At 37.8% G+C, this 19556-nt stretch overlaps 1 protein-coding gene across 1 annotated transcript in view; it reads right to left on the reverse strand.

The window, feature by feature from the left end:
• Positions 1-510, reverse strand: part of LOC126175453 (28S rRNA (cytosine-C(5))-methyltransferase) — an 87218-nt gene extending 86708 nt beyond the window's left edge. The window contains exon 1 of the mRNA XM_049922256.1: positions 224-510. Coding sequence (XP_049778213.1) covers positions 224-346 — 123 coding nt within the window. The 5' untranslated portion in view covers positions 347-510. The remainder of the gene's footprint in view (positions 1-223) is intronic.
• Positions 511-19556: the final 19046 nt, after the last annotated feature.

The raw sequence follows: 19556 nt of genomic DNA on the forward strand, positions 1-19556 counted from the left end.
AGCATAAATAGTAGGCATAGCTACACATATTTGTGAAGCAATGAGAAAATTCATCAGAGTTCATAATATCATAACTTCTCCACACGGAAAATGAACTTAAATATTTCCAGTTACATGAAGCTATACACATTACAAAAGCCGTCACAATAACAAACTGCGTTAAGAGTATAATACGATACCCCTATAGCTAATGATGCACACTTGCGATCGTAATAAAACTCACATAAAAGCGTTGGTTGTAAACAAGCGTCTTCAAATTTCCACCAGCAATAACTTCCTTCAATATTTTAGCCGCTACTTTATACGTCCTCGGAACTTTCACTGAATGTGACTTCTTCTCTGACATATCCTCCCACAACTTTGTCACACCACCTGATTGCCATCGGCAATGTTTACAAAACCAAACACATGGTTCAAAGCTAATACGAAAGTGTCTCCACTCTCCAGTATGTTTACCAAGGATGTTAGGTTATTTATTTAGCACCACACGAGGGAAACTACGACGAATTCAAACGCATACTTTTTTAATATCAGTTGCAAAGGAAATGCTAAACAAGTCAAAGCGAAAGATCATTTATTCCAATGCGTATCTGTAATTATAACGGAGTCCGCTACAGTCACACTAAGGGCAATTCACACTGGGGTCACGTCACGTCAAAACATTCCACAATGCATTTTAAATGGCCGCATTCGCACAAGCCAACGTCAGATCGTCAGGTCAAGTCACGCCAAGGTTGCTTGGGGAGATAGTTTTGACGGCGGTATCACCTGCCAGAATCTGAAGTTAACCGATTTTCGCCGCGCTCGCTCACTTTATAGTCGCGGATTTTGTGCTTTATGCCTTCTTATCTTTATGTTACTATTGTGCTTTGTTTTTGTGGCGAACTGCAAATGTTCAATTTTGCAGCTATTCGATGTACTGATCGTGTGAGAACTCGTACTGACGTATTGTCGGTGTCAGAAATATTGAAGAGCATTGCTGATGGCCCTCAAAATGTTTGAAGGCCATCAGTTGACAGAGCTTCATGATGCAGCATTAGTGTGCACGGTCTACGTTTTCGAATCGCCTTTGTGCGTATCATACCACAGATTCAATTTTCCAAGTAATCTTTTATCACAAAAGAATTTTAATAGGTCTATGTAAGGGTAATCAGTGTATATGTTACTGTAAAAGTAAGATGATTCGTAAATCCTAGAATTAACTAGTGAAACCTAAGACTTATCACTACTGTGTGACAAAACTCCGAAATTTCTTATTATTTGCATGATTTTCGAACTTTTACTAAGAGACGTTGTTAAATCTTATGATGTACCCATACCAGATGGTAAAACCGTATTCATTAAAAAAACAGCATAGTAATTTATTGAAATAGATTGTATTTATTGTAAATTCATGTATTTTAAACATTCTTGCATTACAATGTGACTATAGTGAGCAATATTCCATATTACTGAAAAATGTTGTAAAAATATTTTACCTTGTGAACGTTAATTTTTGTTACAACAAGGCTAACTATTGTGACATTTCGAATTCATAATATGGAAGACGATTTACACAGGTTTTTAAGGCTGAACAGTGTTTTAAGCAACTGTGCTTTTTGAGCTCTTGTCTTCCAACAAACAATTGTTTGGCAACCACTTCCCATAAACTAATTTCTCCTCTTGCTACTTCTTTAATGTTGGTAAAAATTTCTTCCACAATGTAAGTTGGTTCCTAATGTAGAATGACTCCAGTTTGCCAGCTTTGGTACCAAGTTGATAAAATTCGTCATCCTGAATATTTATCCCTACTGCTATTTTTGCCCTGTCTGTATCTGGTACTTTAATTCTCACATTCTGTCCAACTGAAGGTTTTTGAATTTTTTACATGAGGCTGCTTTCATTTTGTTTGCCTGCAATTGAAGACCTTCTTTGTCAGCTTCTCAGATCCGTTTCACTTTATTAACACTGTTGGAAGATGCAGCGTCTCGTCACAACTATCAGCTGGTGCCAGTGTCGTTGTTAACTGTCATCAAATCCTGTGTCTCTGGTGCTTCCTTACCTTCTGCAGCTGCGCTTTGTACCTCCATTCCTTCTGTTCCAGTACTTGATTCACTGCCATCAATTTCTTGGCCGTCACGCGTAAGGCGAACTCTAGATTGCGGTTTATTGGTAGAATCCTGAAGCGATGCAGTCCTTCAACAAATGAAATAGCTTACAATACGTTAGTTCGTCCAGTCTTAGAGTATTGTTCGTCTGTATGGGACCCTTACTAGTTAGGTCTGATTCAAGAGATTGATAAGGTCCAAAGAAGAACGGCAAGATTCGTGACTGGTTCATTTAGCCAACGCGAGAGCGTTACAAATCTCATAGAAAGTTTGAAGTGGGACACACTTGCAGATAGACGACGCGCTAAACAGAAGGGGCTGCTCACTAAATTCTGAAATCCAATCTTCACTGAGGATATAGAGCATATATTATCACCACCAACTTTCAAATCGCGTAATGATCATCATTCAAAGATAAGGGAAATAAGAGCTCGTACTGAGGCATTCAGACAGTCGTTTTTCCCTCATGCGATCCGCGAGTGGAACAGGGGGGGGGGGGAGAATATGACTTTGGCACGAATTGTGCCCTCCGCCACACACCGCTTGGTGGCTAGTGGAGTATATATGTAGACGTAGATTTTCAGTTTCCTGTGAGTCAGTGGAAGTGGTGTATAACATTGTTTCCAAGTCTTCTTCAGGGTTTGTATTTGTTAGCATATCACGTAAATCAACTGAAGTCGCAATGCCCATTTTTATTGGAATCTCAAACATGGCTTCATATGACTGAAGTCACAATGCCCATTTTCATTGCAACCTCAAACATGGCTTTATATGGTGAACACCTGATTCCTTCATAACAAGCCTTATTTTTCACTGCTTGCAGAAATCTCAGCCCTTCAAACCATTTTGAAGTTTCATTTGTTTCCATCCAAGTTGATAACATATTTTCGATATCTTGATTTGCTCTTTTGACTGATCCTGAGACTGACTGCACCTCAGCTCCCCGTGGACTATCTTTATACCACTCCACTACCCATATAAACTTTGAATGACACATTTCCAATATTACCTTTTGCATCCATACTTAGTTAAACAACACTCTCAATAACCAGTTTACTTAAAATTTCAGCAACTTTAATGTACATATTACATTTTCTTGTATGATTAAATATTTCTAAACTTTCTAAATTATAGTGACCAACAAGAGTTTCTATTGTCTCCTTGTCAACATAGTTCATCATTATTTGATTTAACTTTTGGTTCAAATGGCTCAAATCGCTCTGAGCACTATGGGACTTAACTTCTGATGTCATCAGTCCCCTAGAACTTAGAACTACTTAAACCTAACTAACCTAAGGATATCACACACATCCATGAATGAGGCAGGATTCGAACCTGCAACCATAGCGGTCGCACGGTTCCAGTCTGTGGCCGCTAGAACTGCTTGGCCACCATTGCCGGCTTAACTTTTGGAGTTTAAAATGTTGTATAAAAACCAGCTAGTGCAACTCTCTAATATTTTTTGGCAACCGCTGAATTACCACTTAATTTAAGCAAGCACTTTATTTATAACTAACAAATATTTGCAAAGTAAATGACCAAAACAGACATGGATACAAAAGTAAGAATTCAAGAGAAAAAGTCAAAAACTAATATAAATTAACGATTTATAACATAAAGGTAATTTTAATTACAGGTAAAAGAAAATTTAGATTAAAATTTTGTTCTTATATTTTAATTAGGTTCAAGCTGGTTTTTCTATCAAATGATTGCTTTGTTATTTACAAAAGGAAAAATTTTGTTAGAAAAAAATGAGAAGAAATAATGTACTTATAGTCATTAAAAATAACTGTAATTGAGTTAAAGCTTATTTCTGTTTTAACATTACTTTTGATAAATTCTGGAAGATAGTTTTTACATGTGGTTGAATATTTGTCTTCAGATGGCATATTTTAGTAAAAAATATCAAAATTAGAAATTTCTGGACTGTTAATAATTTTCTTCGTTTACTATGATGAATTTGAACCTAATTCTGAAAAAATATCTTTGTGATATTCCCAGGTACGGGTTTTACATTTAGTTTTATATTTGTTTTTAGATGGCAGATTTAAGTAAAAATTACTAAAATTCGTAATTGCTTGACAGTTAATGTACTTTTTATGTCACTAATCTGTTGATAATCTTCCTTCGATATTTTTGCTTTGTAATATCATTTAGAAATATGTTTTCCACAATTAATCAGAATTCATTTATTATTATGCAGATTTTTATGATACTCAGAGTAACAAAGTCTATATATATTCTGCCATAGTTATATTTTCTATATTTCTGTACATTAAAATAAACGATTTCTTACATTTTACACTTTTAAGTTTTGAATGCGTTTGAAGACTGCTTCGATAATCGTTTAAGTGCTTTAATTTAACAGAAAATAATTACAAGACAAAAATATATTATGACATTTTATAACCTCAATTTATAAGTACTTAAGGGAAATGAAAAACAAAATACAATTTTTCATTGAATTTGTTTTCCTTCTGTTAATTTTGTCATAAATAGGATAAAAAAATAATATAAAACAAACACATTTATAGTAGAACATTTTTCTTCTTAAATGGAATATATGTGAGTTTAAAATAAATCTAATTGAGCAGCAATATTCAATTTTTTAGATTTTATCTATCAGAACAACCATCAATTACACATGGGAACATGATTTAAAAGTTAATGTATTGCAGTATTCTAAAAAATGTGTTGAATGCTAGTATTATTTTATCATTTATAAATGATATTCATTGTGGTAAAAATATATCACCTGAAATTATATCGAAAATTAAGAAATTATCTTTCAATAACATAATTAAAACTTAAAAAACAATTTTTTGAAAATAATGTATTTAAAACAGTTGATAATTAAAAAGAATTAATAACAATATTTATACAAAAATGTAAAGAAATAAGAAAATAGTACATACGTATAAATAAATATTGGCAGATCTCATAAAATATTTTTCAGAATATAAATGTTAACAAAAAGTTATAGAAGTGGAGAATAAATTAAAAATCATTGACAAAGAGTTAGAAGAAGTAAAAAAAGGTGTAATGTTAAGTAAGATTAATAACAAAGTAGCAAACTGATATCATATCTGCTGTTAATTCATATTAATACAAAAATAAAATTTTTGTTAAATATTAGGAACAATAAAAATAAACATAGATGAGCTATGAATAACACTGGTAAAAATCCTGATTAGTACTTGGAGAATTATGTTCATTATCGTTTTATTGAAGAATTATTTAAATTGGCTGTTGAATCAGAAAGGAGAGAAGAAGATAAACAGTTATGTAACCTGTATTACCTAAGAAATTACGACTACAGGTAACAAAATGATAATGTGTAAATTTGTATTGGATAATTTCAGTTAAGAAGAAAGAAGAAAATGCAATAATAGAGTGTTACACAGTTATTCCTAACAAAGGTAATGTAATCAGACAAAAGTGTGGCTACAAAATAATTAGGAAACTATATTCAATTCAAGTAAAGGTATATTTGGGGTAACAGTGTAATGTACATATTAGTCTTTTTTTAAATAAACATAAATAATACATTTTTCACTATTTAGATTAAATGAATTGCAAACATAAACATCAGTCTGTTGATGTACTAATTTAGATACTTTATCATCACGAGAATACAGTATTGATATAAAATGAAAGTGCAAAATTCTTTGTTTACATAAAGAATTTTTTTGTAAAAGAATTTTATCTTTATTTACCCATCTATGTTAGTTACCAAATGCTAACAATTTAAGAATCCAGAATGAGATTTTCACTCTGCAGCGGAGTGTGCGCTGATATGAAACTTCCTGAAAGAAAGGAGCCATGTCTCCTCAGTATCCTTTCTTTCAGGAGTGCTAGTTCTGCAATGTTCACAGGAGAGCTTCTGTAAAGTTTGGATGGTAGGAGACGAGATACTGGCAGAAGTAAAGCTGTGAGTACCGGGCGTGAGTCATGGTTCGGTAGCTCAGATGGTAGAGCACTTGCCGTTGAAAGGCAAAGATCCCGAGTTCGAGTCTCGGTTGGGCACACGGTTTTAATCTGCCAGGAACTTTCAATTTAAGAATCATTTTACCATCTTTTTGTTTCAAAACTTCATCAGTTAGACATGTATCTCCAGAAATTTTATATTTTGTATTTATTGCTCATAAATGGTTCCTCTGAGATCTTTTAATTTGTATGTATCTGGATCTGCAAATATAATGTCAGTAATTTCAAAAATTCCTGTAAGCACTTTGCAATATAACATTTTCCAAAAATTCCTTTCAGTTCACTTATTTTTACTCTATCACCTATTGTAAATTTGGATTTCTAATCATTAGATACAATTTTAGTCAAATTTAAATTAATCTGCAGCAATGGGTTTGTTTTATTGTCTAATGTTTTGTATTATCATATTCATCAACCGATTTTTTAACTAGATCAGTCCCATAATAGTTACCTAAAAAACTAAAACTAAACTCCTCCCAAACAGGTCATGAAGGCCCAACGGTGGTGACTGGCCGCCGTGTCATCGTCAGCTCATAGGCATCAATGGATGCGGATATACGGGGGCATGTGGTCAGCACACCGCTCTCCCAGCTGTATGTCAGTTTCCGAGAGCAGAGCCAATACTTCTGTCAAGTAGCTCCTCAGTTTTCCTCACAAGGGCTGAGTGCATCCCACTTGCCAACAGATCTCGGCAGACTGGATGGTCACCCATCCAAGTGCTAGCCAAGCCTGACAGCTCTTAACTTCAGTGATCTGACAGGAACCAGTGTTACCACTGTGGCCAGGCCGTTGCCCAGTAATAGTTACCAAAAGGAGTAAATTTTTTCCACATTTTCATCAATGTTCTGTTAGGTCTTCAGCTGATGCTTTTAATTCTGAAAGAATTGAGTAATGGTTAATCTTGTATTTTTTCGTAATTTCTTGAAAATCTTTCTTGTACAATTTCTTAGCATTGTCTGTTTGAGGTTTCTCTATGTTCTTATAACAATTTTTTTTCAAAACTGTCTGAAACGTTATCTGTTTTGTCTTTAAACAGTATAGCGCTAACAAATTTTGAAAAAAAAAACCAATTAGAATTAATAAATGCTCATATCCTTTATTTATTTTTGAAATTATTTTTAATATTTCAGAATTTATTTCTTCTAAATCTGTTGCCATAAATAGCATAAATCAAGTGAAACATTTCTTTGATTAAATTTTTTCTCACTTCTATATGTAATACATTAATAATTTTTTCATAAATATTTAAAACTTTTTAACAAACTTACGTTTTTACTTTTATATTCTGAACGAAGTTCTTCATTCCTGTCTCATCCGTTTTTAGTTATTGTTCTTTCAGGATTGAGTTTGGTTAATTTTTTTGCACTTAACGTACAAGATAAGATTATAATTGACAATTTGTAGAGATTACATTTCACCAAATCAAATTAGTTTTACATCACTGGTACAGTTTTAACTGTATATTTTAATTTTACAATTAGAAAATTTGAGTTACGCTGAATTATTGATTGATTGATTATGAATATAGGATGATTTTGCAGATTTCACTACCTTTTTTAAAATAGTGATTTGTTATTACTATTTCTTTGATATAGATTATCATATACACTTAATGTATTACGGCAATTATTAAATGTTAGATCTTTGATATTATTTTTGCCAATGACAACTCTTTTCAGTATAAAATCATATTCAAAATCATACTGGTGTGTCTCACTTCCTTTCAGAAATGAAAATTCGTTTATTTGTTTGTCACATGCATTTCTTACTAGTACATCAGTAAAATGTTTTGTGGAAGATTTTAATTCTTTGTTTATTTCTTCATTTAGATTTGTTATAGGAACATAATCATCTTGATGAATATTGTTTAATTTGTTCTTTAAAATGTGTATTACTGAAATAGTTTTTAAACTGCGTTAAAGTACTTGTCGATCCAGCTTTTGTAACTGGATGATTTAATTAATTTTCTATATATCTTCTGTTAATGACATCTTTTTTATCAGTTAAATCATCTAAACCTACTAATACTGTGTCATTGAAATCAATATAAGTTTTAGTTATTTCTAAGACATCAATCAGTTCACTACGAATTTTATTCACTAATTCTTTTAGATAATATCGTTATTTTAATCTCATTTTTGACTTTTCCAATTCTTCTGATTTTATTTTTCCAGTGATTTGCACATTTAGTTTATTGCTGAACTTGTCCATTTATTGGATTTAAATTACCATTAAATATTTAATTATTTGACAATAGCTATAGCACAAGTAAAACACAATAATCTCATATTATTTCACTATGTAATATAATTCATTTTCACCTAAACCAGTTGTTTTGGTATATTTCTGCCAAATGAATCAAAACAATTTTCTTTTATTTGTTTTATAATTACAAATCCAAAGTGCAAGAATATTATTTGAAGTATCTAAATTAACTAATAGAAATTTAAAAAATTTAGGTGGACTTGGTAATTTGTCAATCATAAAAACATCACAAAAGCACTTAATTTTCATTTGTATTGCAAGTTTTTCTACATGACAATTAGTTAAAGCATTAGGATACATATTAGTATTTTTCTCCAATATAATTTTGTATTCAGGTACTTTTTTCTAACACTTGATTATACCTGCTTTGTTCTGCTAATTCTTTATAATTTTTATGTTTATCATGAACTGATTTAACGATAGCTGCTGCTATACCAGCGAATGAACCAATAACTCCTGATGCTGATAATAAAATTGGTATTAATTTTTCTTAATCTGTCTCTGTTGTATTCTTCCACTATAACATCAAAAGTTGAAATTTTATGTTTTGAGATAACTGAAAACTTTATGAATTATTATGTCATATCTACTATGTTTTCAATTGCATAAATTTTTTGTTTCTACGTTTTTGTTATTTTTATTTTTCGAGGTCATTTAAAGAAATAAAATTTTGTTAGAAATTTTTTTTACATCTATTACATACAGAAATTTCTAGTGAAGTATCATGATAAATAAATTCAAATTTACCTTTTAAGTTTTTTTTCTAGATAATCATAATTTCCACTTGGAAAACTCATCAATGCAAACAATAAAAAATTGTTAAGAAATTGATGAGCTAGACATAGATGTTTTAGGTAACATTAATGTATGTTATTTTTGGAACACTAAATATAGGGAACATTTGTATGGAGCTAAATATTGAACTTAATATTATTGGGCCAAAACAGTTGTCTCAAACTAATAAGGGAATGGAATTTTAAATGTTTTGAAGATGGGTTTATTAAACTGAGATATAAAGGGAGAATAAAAAACAAGGAGATTAAAATGAGTATCATGATATAGAAATTTAAAACTAAAAATGAGGTAATGATTTGTAACTTTTATGTCTAGATTTCGTTCTTGAAATTTCACGATTTTTTGTAGTATTTGGTACATATCTGAAAAATGATACAAATGTTTGAATTTATTAATAAGTATATTGGAAAAATGGCGAATATATTTGTAAAAATCGGAAAAACGGTTGAAATTTTTATTAGACCATGACTGATTTCATTGTACATTAATTTGACTTTTGTTATTAAAAATCTGGTTTTTTGGGAAAATAGTTTTTTTATTGAAATTATGCTATTTTTGTGGTTTTTCCCGATTTTTAAAAACTTACATTTTGTTCTAAAGTGCGCTAGAAAGGGCATAGTACATGTACTTATCACATTTCAGATATGGTAAAACAGTAATTTATGATACTTTAAGAAACAAGGATTAGATACTGAATCAATGGATAAAAAGAAATGGACAAATGAAAAGAAAGATGAAGAAAACGAAAAATGAAGAAATTAACAAAACAGTGTGGGAATGGTTCGTAAGAGTGAAGGTAAACAAACTTAACTCATTCTATGCCCATGTTGCAGAGTGAGGTTCTGAAAGTCTTTAAGAAACTTGAAAATAGGGAGTTCAAGACCCCCACAGGTGGCAGGACAGTTTCAACGCTAGGTATAACATCATGTGGAATGAAAGCCAAGTACATGCAAGAAAGTGTAGCAAGAGAATGGAAGACAATACTGTATGACCGAATTGCGAATTATGACATGAAAGACGTGTTTGATGCTAATGAAGTGAGACTGGGTTATTACTCATTGCCTTCAAAATTTCTAGCAATTAAAGGTGAAAATAAGTAGGAAACTGTGTTGTTACAAGAATATAGACATCAGTAAGCTTCCAGTCACATGGTGAAGCAATGAAAATGGCATGGGTGATGAGTGGTCTTATGGATGAATGGGTGGCCTTTTTCAGTGCCAAAATGAAAACTTAATTGTCAAGTTCTCCTTTTCTTACACACTGCAACCTGCCACCCAAAAGTTAAGCAATCGAATGCTACATTATGGAAAAGCTGAAATACATGTCATATTTAGGATAAACCTTGAGATAAATTGTTTTGAGAGAATGATCAATCGTCATTTATTAAACAAATGTGATTCATACTACATCGCATGATTTAGAGGTCTGGGCCTAATCCATTTGTATAAACTCAGTTTTCATGCTTTTTACTGTCTTCATTTAAAGTAATATCTATGTAAATTCGAAATGAATTCGCTGAATGCGAACACCTTGGCATCAACTGTTTTTGGTACAGGTATACTACCTATCAGTGACATCCTAGACCAGGACTCAGACCTGGATTTCCCAATTCTCACAAGCAGTCACCTTAACTACTTCACTAAGTGGTACTTTCAAGTTGAAAACACGAATGAAAATTCCAGAACTGATACAAATATTGAAACTCCTGCTGATAGTACCAGAACAGCTATTTCTGTTGGAAATAAATTTATCAGCTCAAAGTCCAAGAAAGTAACAATTAATAATTAAAATAAAAACAGGAAAAAACAATATTTACAAGACATAGTAGCAACATTGTTGTCTCAATCTAAAAACTGTGGCAATAATGAATTTAACTAATGATTTATGACAACTTGTTTCATTAGTGCTTCTTTTTGTAAAAGTTTCATTTAGTCAGGTTACTTCTATTTCGTTAGAATGTCCATTCTGGTCCATAGTACAAGCAGCTGTCGTTTCGCGATTACTCAGGTTCAATATGTCACTGAGCACAGTGCTTGACATCATACAGATCAAAGGAATTGTTCTCTGCTTTCTTTTCTGTACACTTTCCATTATGTTCTCTGAGATTTCTTGGATCCCAGCTTATGATGTAAAGCCAGTAAGTCCTAGTACTGCTTTCAGTGGGTTGTACTTTTCAAGACTTGTAAATGACTGCAATGTATTTCAGTTATTGTTGGATCTGTGTATGTGTTTGTACTCTGCTCAGACAAGAGGCTATATAGGGTTTGCACCTGTGAGCATATATATGAGCTTTTATCTGACAAGGTGACATTTTGGAACACAAAATGTTCTGTTTGCTTTGTGGTATGTGTACGAGTATTTGTAGGATTTGAAAGTCTGTGCCCAGACATCAGTTTCCTTAAGGACAGTGACACAATTATAAAAAAGAAAATCTCGAAAAGTTACCTCTAAAAATGAGATGATTTCCAAGCACTGTTCAGTGCAAAACGTTTTGCACATTACATGGATGCCTTTAGCAGAATGTGTAGTGTGAATGTCTGGTGATAGAAGGATCTCTGGTTGGAATCTCCTAAACTGCATTTTCTTTTTCTTTTTCAAGTTCTGTATTTTTGTGGACATTGTAATAAACAAATATTGAACCATAATATTATAATGAAAATAACTTCATTTTATTTCTATTAAAAATGAAGAAATTCCTCCAGCTTTATTTAAGGTGTCGATTTTATTTTGGCAACTAGTTTCAACGTTGTATCAATGTCATTTTCAGGCCCATACACTTGTTGTGCGTGCAGCTGATATCAGAAGTCAGTTGTGAGATACAGATGTGCTACATGTGGTATCAGCCCCTCGCAGTTGATGTCAACAAGTGTATGAGCCTGAAGATGACGTTGTTACAACGTTGAAACTAGTTGCAAAAATAAAATCGGCACCTTAAATACAGCTGGAGGAATTTCTTCATTTTTAATATAAATTTATACGAGCTGACGTTCCACAGTCCTTCATTTCAGCTATGGATGTAGTCATTTTATTTCAGTTATGGTTCATAGGAAACAAATTAAAATTTGGTAAGACATGTGAAATGACTCACACATGATGTGACAGAACGACATTTTAAAAATGTGGCAGATTGTGGAGATGAAACACGGGACATTTTGATATGTATAGCCAGAAAACTGCAAAAAATTTTGTACACTACTATGCACTTTCTTAGCATTCGATAGGCTAAATAAAATGCCAGGATACCATAATCTGCAAAACGTTTAGGGACAAAACAGTAGAGAACAATCAGATACCTTAAACTGAAGCAGTGGCTTCTCTACCATAGAGTAAATGTTCAGTTTGAGTACAACCAATTTTGTTACATAATGAGCAACAGCGAAACATGTTTTTCTGATTCTTTGTAACATTCCACACTCACCTCTGATGATATTAAATGCTGAATGATGCACTCAGTAAGCTCAAGCACTGTTCCTACTTGTGTTGAGACAAGGGACTTTACGTAACCCCAGAGGAAACAGCAGAGATCAGTGAGGGCAGGGCAGAGCTCAGGTCAAGGGTCTGGCCACCTTATTACAATTACTCTCTGCCTGAAGCTGTCTGTGATATATTCCCTGACCCGACGTACATAATACATTGGAGCACCATCTTTCTGAAACCACAAACCAGTGCACAGTTGCAAGGAAACATCCTCCATTAGTTCAAGTAAGTTGTTATCCAGAAAACTCAAATACCATGCACCATTCAACGATCTAGTAAGATGTGTGGCCCAGTAGGGTGATCTTCAAGAATTCTATCCCAAATATTCACTGAGAATCTCACCTGGTATCTTCTCCTGTGGATAGTGTTGTGGACTGACAAGACAGCCAGTCCACAGTGACGGGTAACCGAAAGGCACGCGTTTACTCACGCAGACTGGCGTGAGGTCTGGAACAGGATACGTAATGAATGCTATAAAGAAAAGTACGTAGCTGCTGGAATACTTAACTTTAATCCATCATTTGTATACAGCATTCTTGATGATACAAGTGAGACTCTCTCTAGAAATGGTTAATGGCGCCTTGCTAGGTCGTAGCCATGGACTTAGCTGAAGGTTATTCTAACTATCTCTCGGCAAATGAGAGAAAGGCTTCGTCAGTGTAGTCGCTAGCAAAGTCGTCCGTACAACTGGGGCGAGTGCTAGTAAGTCTCTCCAGACCTGCCGTGTGGTGGCGCTCGGTCTGCGATCACTGACAGTGGCGACAAGCGGGTCCGACATGTACTAATGGACCGCGGCCGATTTAAAGCTACCACCTAGCAAGTGTGGTGTCTGGCGGTGACACCACATTCCTCCCCCGCAAATCGGCGAACGGTCGTGTTATAAGGCTTCTGCCCGCCGTGGGGAGGGCCCCATATTGACGTATGCGATGAGGTGGGGAGCCTAACAACAGGCGAGGCTGTGCCACCCGCATCCGGCCATTCGGTCCGAGGGGAGCTAGGAAACGCCTGAAAACCTAGTCCAGGGTGCACGTCAACATGCGGTGTATGCGCCCGTAATGAGACAGGAGGGGCCGTAGGGTCGACCTCCATTGCGTCGGGGTATCCGACGCGCGATGACGCCATGTGGTCCGGAGCGGGCAAGAGTACCATGGCGGAGGACAGCTGGTCACGGGAAGCTATCGGCGGCGCGTGACCCAGGGAGGCGCTTGGCAGCTGCAGCGAAGCGTCCACTGCGGGCGGCGCCGGCGGAAGAACAGGCGGCGGCGGCGGCGGCAGCGCGTCGCCATTGGGCATAATGGAAGGCATCGTCGGTAACACCTGGGGATGAGGTGAGCCAGTAGATGGGTCCCCAGAGCGCTGACCGGACGCCACCGTCGATGAAAGCAGACGGGGAGCGGCAGAACCCGTGCGACGACAGAGGCGCAGCTGATTGAGATGCCGACGCACCCCACCAGAGGCCCCCAAAACCAAATACATCGCGCGGCCGAGGCAGCGAAGAATGCGCCATGCGAGCCAACGCCGTGAACCGCGATAGTTGCGATAGAATACAACGTCGCCTGGAGCAAAAGCAGGAGGCTGCCGCTGCACAGGAACCTGATGCGGCGGAGGCAGCAAAGACATCAAGGTTCGATGAGGACGACCATGGAGCAACTCAGCCGGCGAGCGACCATCCCGGGGCTGAGAGCGATACGAGGACAAAAAGAGCAACAACGCGTCCTCCCGAGAATGCGACTCTTTCAACTTCAACATTTGTGACTTGAAAGTCTGGACCAATCGTTCAGCGGCACCGTTTGACTGAGGCGAAAACGGCGCGGATGTCAGATGTTGAATACCATTGGCCTTGCAGAATGACTGAAATTCTGCGGACATGAATTGTGGGCCATTGTCGGAAACAATAGTCCGTGAAAGACCTGCAATGCAAAAGATAGCAGACAATGCTTGGATGGTGGCAGAAGATGTCGTGGAAGACATCCGGACAACAAAAGGAAAATTACTGAAGGAATCGACCACAACCAACCATCGAGCATTCCAGAATGGACCAGCAAAATCGATGTGTAAGCGTTGCCAAGCGGAAGTGGCTTTCGGCCATGCAAAGAATTTCCGCGGTGGCGCGGATTGTTGTTCGGCACACGCCATGCAAGAAGAGCACATATCCGTAATCGCGGCATCGATTCCGAACCAAGTACAGTGCCGACGAGCAAGTTGTTTCGTTCGCACTATACCCCAATGTCCTTGGTGGAGAAGCTTTAAGACAGAGGACTGTAACGAACGTGGGACCACGACCCGAGACTGATCATTATCAGAACGCAACAGCAAAACACCACATCGTACAAATGTCCCTCCTTGTGAGCAAAAAATCGGAGAACCAACAGATCCTCAATCCGTGACTTTGACAAGGGCCATTGCGTAGCAACAAAATTGAAAACGGTAGCAAGGACAGGGTCGGCAGCTGTGGCTGCAACTACTCGACGAAAATCAATCGGAAACGATTCGACCACGTCATCAGTTTCCGCATCAATGAACATCCAAGCAAGTTCGGAAGAATCGAATGCTCTATCCTCAGCAACAGGCAAACGGGACAACGCATCGGCGTTTCCGTGCTTAGCAGTAGACCGATGCAAGATATTGTAGCGGTACTGCGAGAGGAAAATAGACCAGCGAATGAATTTCTGCGCTGTACGTGGAGGTACAGGCTTGTTCAGATGAAAAAGTGATGTCAAAGGTTTGTGGTCTGTGATGATGGTAAAGTGACGACCATACAAGAAATCATGAAACTTTGTAACACCAAACACGAGAGCCAAAGCTTCTTTCTCTATCTGGGAATAATTTCTTTGCGCAGACGACAGCAATTTGGATGCAAAGGCAATAGGGTGATCATGCGAACCATCTTTGTGCGCAAGCACAGCACCGATCCCGAAATCCGATGCATCTACCATCAACAAAAGGGGTTTCTGGGGATCGAATGGCGTAAGGCAAGTATTTGAAAGCAACGCCGATTTCAACTGGTGAAAGGCGCGTTCGCATTCCGTCGACCAGACGAACGGAACACCTTTACGGCGTAAGCGATGAAGCGGAGCTGAAATGGAAGAGGCATGCGGTACAAAGTTATGATAATAGTTAATTTTTCCCAACACACTCTGTAGCTGCTTCAAATTCTGCGGCGAAGACAAGTCCTGTATGGCATGGAGGTGCTCTGGACTCGGATGTATGCCTTGGGCATTGATTACATGTCCCAGAGATGGTAGGCCACGAGTAAAAAACACACATTTGTCCTTCCTCAAGCGAAGACCATTCTGTCGCAAGACCTGAAATAGTGTTCGTAGATTGATTAAATGGTCCTCTGCTGTCTTGCTGGAGATCACAATATCGTCCAGATAGTTTGCTGCAGTAGGGACCGACGCACAAACAGTTTGCAGATATTGCTGAAACAATGCAGAGGCGAATGCACACCCGAATGGCAGTCTTTTGAATCGGTACAAACCAAGATGCGTGTTAACCACCAAGACGCGCTGGGATTCTACGTCCACCGGTATTTGCAAGTGCGCATCAGCTAGGTCCAACTTTGAAAAGTATTTTCCCGGGCACAGTTTGTCAAAAAGATCTTCCGGGCGGGGCAAAGGAAAAGTTGCAGTCACTAGTTGTGGATTCACTGTTGCCTTGAAGTCCACGCAAAGTCGCAATTTTCCGGAAGGTTTGTGCAAAATGACTAAGGGTGAAGCCCAGAGAGAAGCCTGCACACGTTCAATTACACCTTGTGATTGTAAACCATTTAATGTTCTTGCGACTTCATCACGCAATGCGTGGGGAACATTGCGCGCTCTGAAAAATTTCGGTTGCGCGTTTACTTTCAGTTCCAAATGTGCTTCATAGTTCTTAGCGCAACCAAGGCCCGGTGCAAAAATGTCTGCAAATTCTTCACATAGACGAGAAACACTGGCTGAAGGCACAGTCTGGTTCACTGATAGGACCTGATTTACGATGGACAAGTTAAACAACTGAAATAAATCTAAACCAAACAAGTTCACTGCAGAAGAAGAACGAAGAACGTAAAATGACACAAGTTGTGTTTGTCCCTTGTATGTTGCAAGAAGGCTGCACTGTCCTAACACAGGGATATGCTGTCCGGAAAAACTAGTGAGCTGAACATTTGCGGCACGCAACGGAGATGCGCCCAGTTGTTTGTACGTGTCGTGATTGAGTAGTGAAACTGCAGCTCCGGTATCGAGCTGGAATGGTATCACGTCGCCATTTATTTCCAAGTCTACAAAAAGTTTATGGTCTGGTGACGACAAGAGCGACTGTCTCGTGCAACGTGAACTGTTTCTGGGACAGAAGCACTTGCGACTTGACGGGATTTCCGTCGACTCCGACGCACACTTTTTGTAGGACGAACACAGTCACTGTTGGAGAGAGTGGCACTGGACGGTGTGGAATTAACTACATGAATGTCCATGGGCGAAGGTTCACGAGCCTGAGTATTCTTGGTTCGATTCCGGCGCGAAGCAAAGGGCCTGGAATGGTTGTGAGTGTCCGATCTAAGCTTTTTCTGGCAAACACTTTGAACATGTCCTTTTTTATTACAGAAAAAGCAAATAGCTTGGCGTGACGGGCAATTCTCACGCGAATGTCTAGTTGCACACCGCGGGCATGATTTCAGCACTGCATTAGCTTGCTTGCGCGGCACACGTGGCTGTGCGGACGTGCGCGAGGGCTGTTTACAGTTCCGTGCAGCTCGCCCAGCGGGTCGGTTAATGTGACACACAGCTGGCGAAGTTTCAAATGATTCCTGAGCAAAGTCAAGTGTGTCTTGCCTATCCAATATGTCTATCACTTGTTGAAGGGAGGGATTGACTAGTTTCAAAATCTGTTCCCTTATGCGAACATCAGAAACGTTCTGTGCAATTGCATAACACACCATAGTATCTGAATAAGGGAGTCCACATTCACACTCAAAAGCACAATCCCTGGTAAGGCCTTGCAATGTTGCAACCCACTCCCGATTAGTCTGACCGGCCCTACGTTTTGTATGAAAGAACATATACCTTTTTGCAACGACATTGACTGTGTCTTTGAAATAGGCATCTAAAGCAGACAAAATTTCTTCGTAGGACAGAGTTGCGATGTCGCGTTGGGGAAACAATTTCACTATCACACGGTAGGTGGACACACCTCTACACGAAAGCAAAAACGGCTGCCGCTCATTACCTTGAATTCTGTAGGCGGCGAGATGGAATCCAAATTGTCGTGACCACTCCGTCCATGTTTCCACGTCTGGCTGAAAATTACGGAATGACGGTGCAACTGCGTGTTGTGGCTGCGGTAGCGAGGAAGTGGCGGCGGCCGCATCGTTTTGCAGTGCACGTTGACCCTGGACGAGCTGTCCAAGGGCATCCAATAAGGCCTGCGTCTGCTGATTCTGCAAGCGATAAAATTCGGACAGTACATCTGTAGAATGTGGCGAAGCCATGACACAAATAAATCAGAGCAATACGAACGCGAAAGCCTCTTTTAAGACTCGTCGCCATACTGTTGTGGACTGACTACACAGCCAGTCCACAGTGACGGGTAACCGAAAGGCACGCGTTTACTCACGCAGACTGGCGTGAGGTCTGGAACAGGATACGTAATGAATGCTATAAAGAAAAGTACGTAACTGCTGGAATACTTAACTTTAATCCATCATTTGTATACAGCATTCTTGATGATACAAGTGAGACTCTCTCTAGAAATGGTTAATGGCACCTTGCTAGGTCGTAGCCATGGACTTAGCTGAAGGTTATTCTAACTATCTCTCGGCAAATGAGAGAAAGGCTTCGTCAGTGTAGTCGCTAGCAAAGTCGTCCGTACAACTGGGGCGAGTGCTAGTAAGTCTCTTCAGACCTGCCGTGTGATGGCGCTCGGTCTGCGATCACTGACAGTGGCGACACGCGGGTCCGACATGTACTAATGGACCGCGGCCGATTTAAAGCTGCCACCTAGCAAGTGTGGTGTCTGGCGGTGACACCACAGATAGAGTACGGCTTTTCAACAGCCCAGAGATGGCTGTGGAAACTTTATTTCATATTTCTGGATATTGGTTCCTTATATCAAAAAATACAAAATTTCATCTTCTACAATCTTCTAACATTTTAAGAAGGCATTTTCTCACACGCTATATACATTAGCAACACTTCAGAATGAATTTCCACTCTGCTTGCTGAGATTAATATTCGCCCCAGATTAAAACAAGATTAATCTGCCAGGAAATTAAATCACTAATGGCGGTGCATTTTGTGCGCTCGTTTCTCCATGGAATGAAGGAAGAAGAAATTAGTGGACATTAGCAATAAACAGAGGAGACGTAAAATACCCAGGAAAAATATGCATTTGCAATTGACCAACAGATCTTTCTGCAGATACTGGCAAGTAGATATTAAAATCTATCAGATGACTACTATGAGAGGTGTGTGTCACAATACTTGTTTGCTTTTCCACTCTACTCACAGTGACTCTCAAAGTTTTTCTTGACTATATTAGTTCATCCATTCCACCTATATTTCAATGGACTACATTTCTTGAAAATTTCGTGCATAGGATTACCAGGCTTTATGAAGACTTTACTTCTCATTCCTTCCTGCTAATATAAAGTTTCAGTCTCAGTATTGTCATGATCCTGAACACCAGGCTGTGTAACAGTTTCATTATTACTACTGACTGTTCGTGTGGATAAATTGTGAGCACATTTTTTTCAGGCATGTAGTTACACACAGACACACACGCGCACACACACACACACACACACACACACACACACACACAAACACACACTCGCACACACAAACACACAAACACAGATTTATAACGTAAATTAATATTCATTGTGCAGTTTTATCTCATCATTTTTACTTTGCGTTTAACTTTTTGCATTTGACATGGAAAAAATATTGAAACACTTAAATTTGCAAG

The sequence above is a fragment of the Schistocerca cancellata genome, chromosome 3 (genome assembly GCF_023864275.1).
Source record: "Schistocerca cancellata isolate TAMUIC-IGC-003103 chromosome 3, iqSchCanc2.1, whole genome shotgun sequence".
Taxonomy (NCBI): Eukaryota; Metazoa; Arthropoda; class Insecta; order Orthoptera; family Acrididae; genus Schistocerca; species Schistocerca cancellata.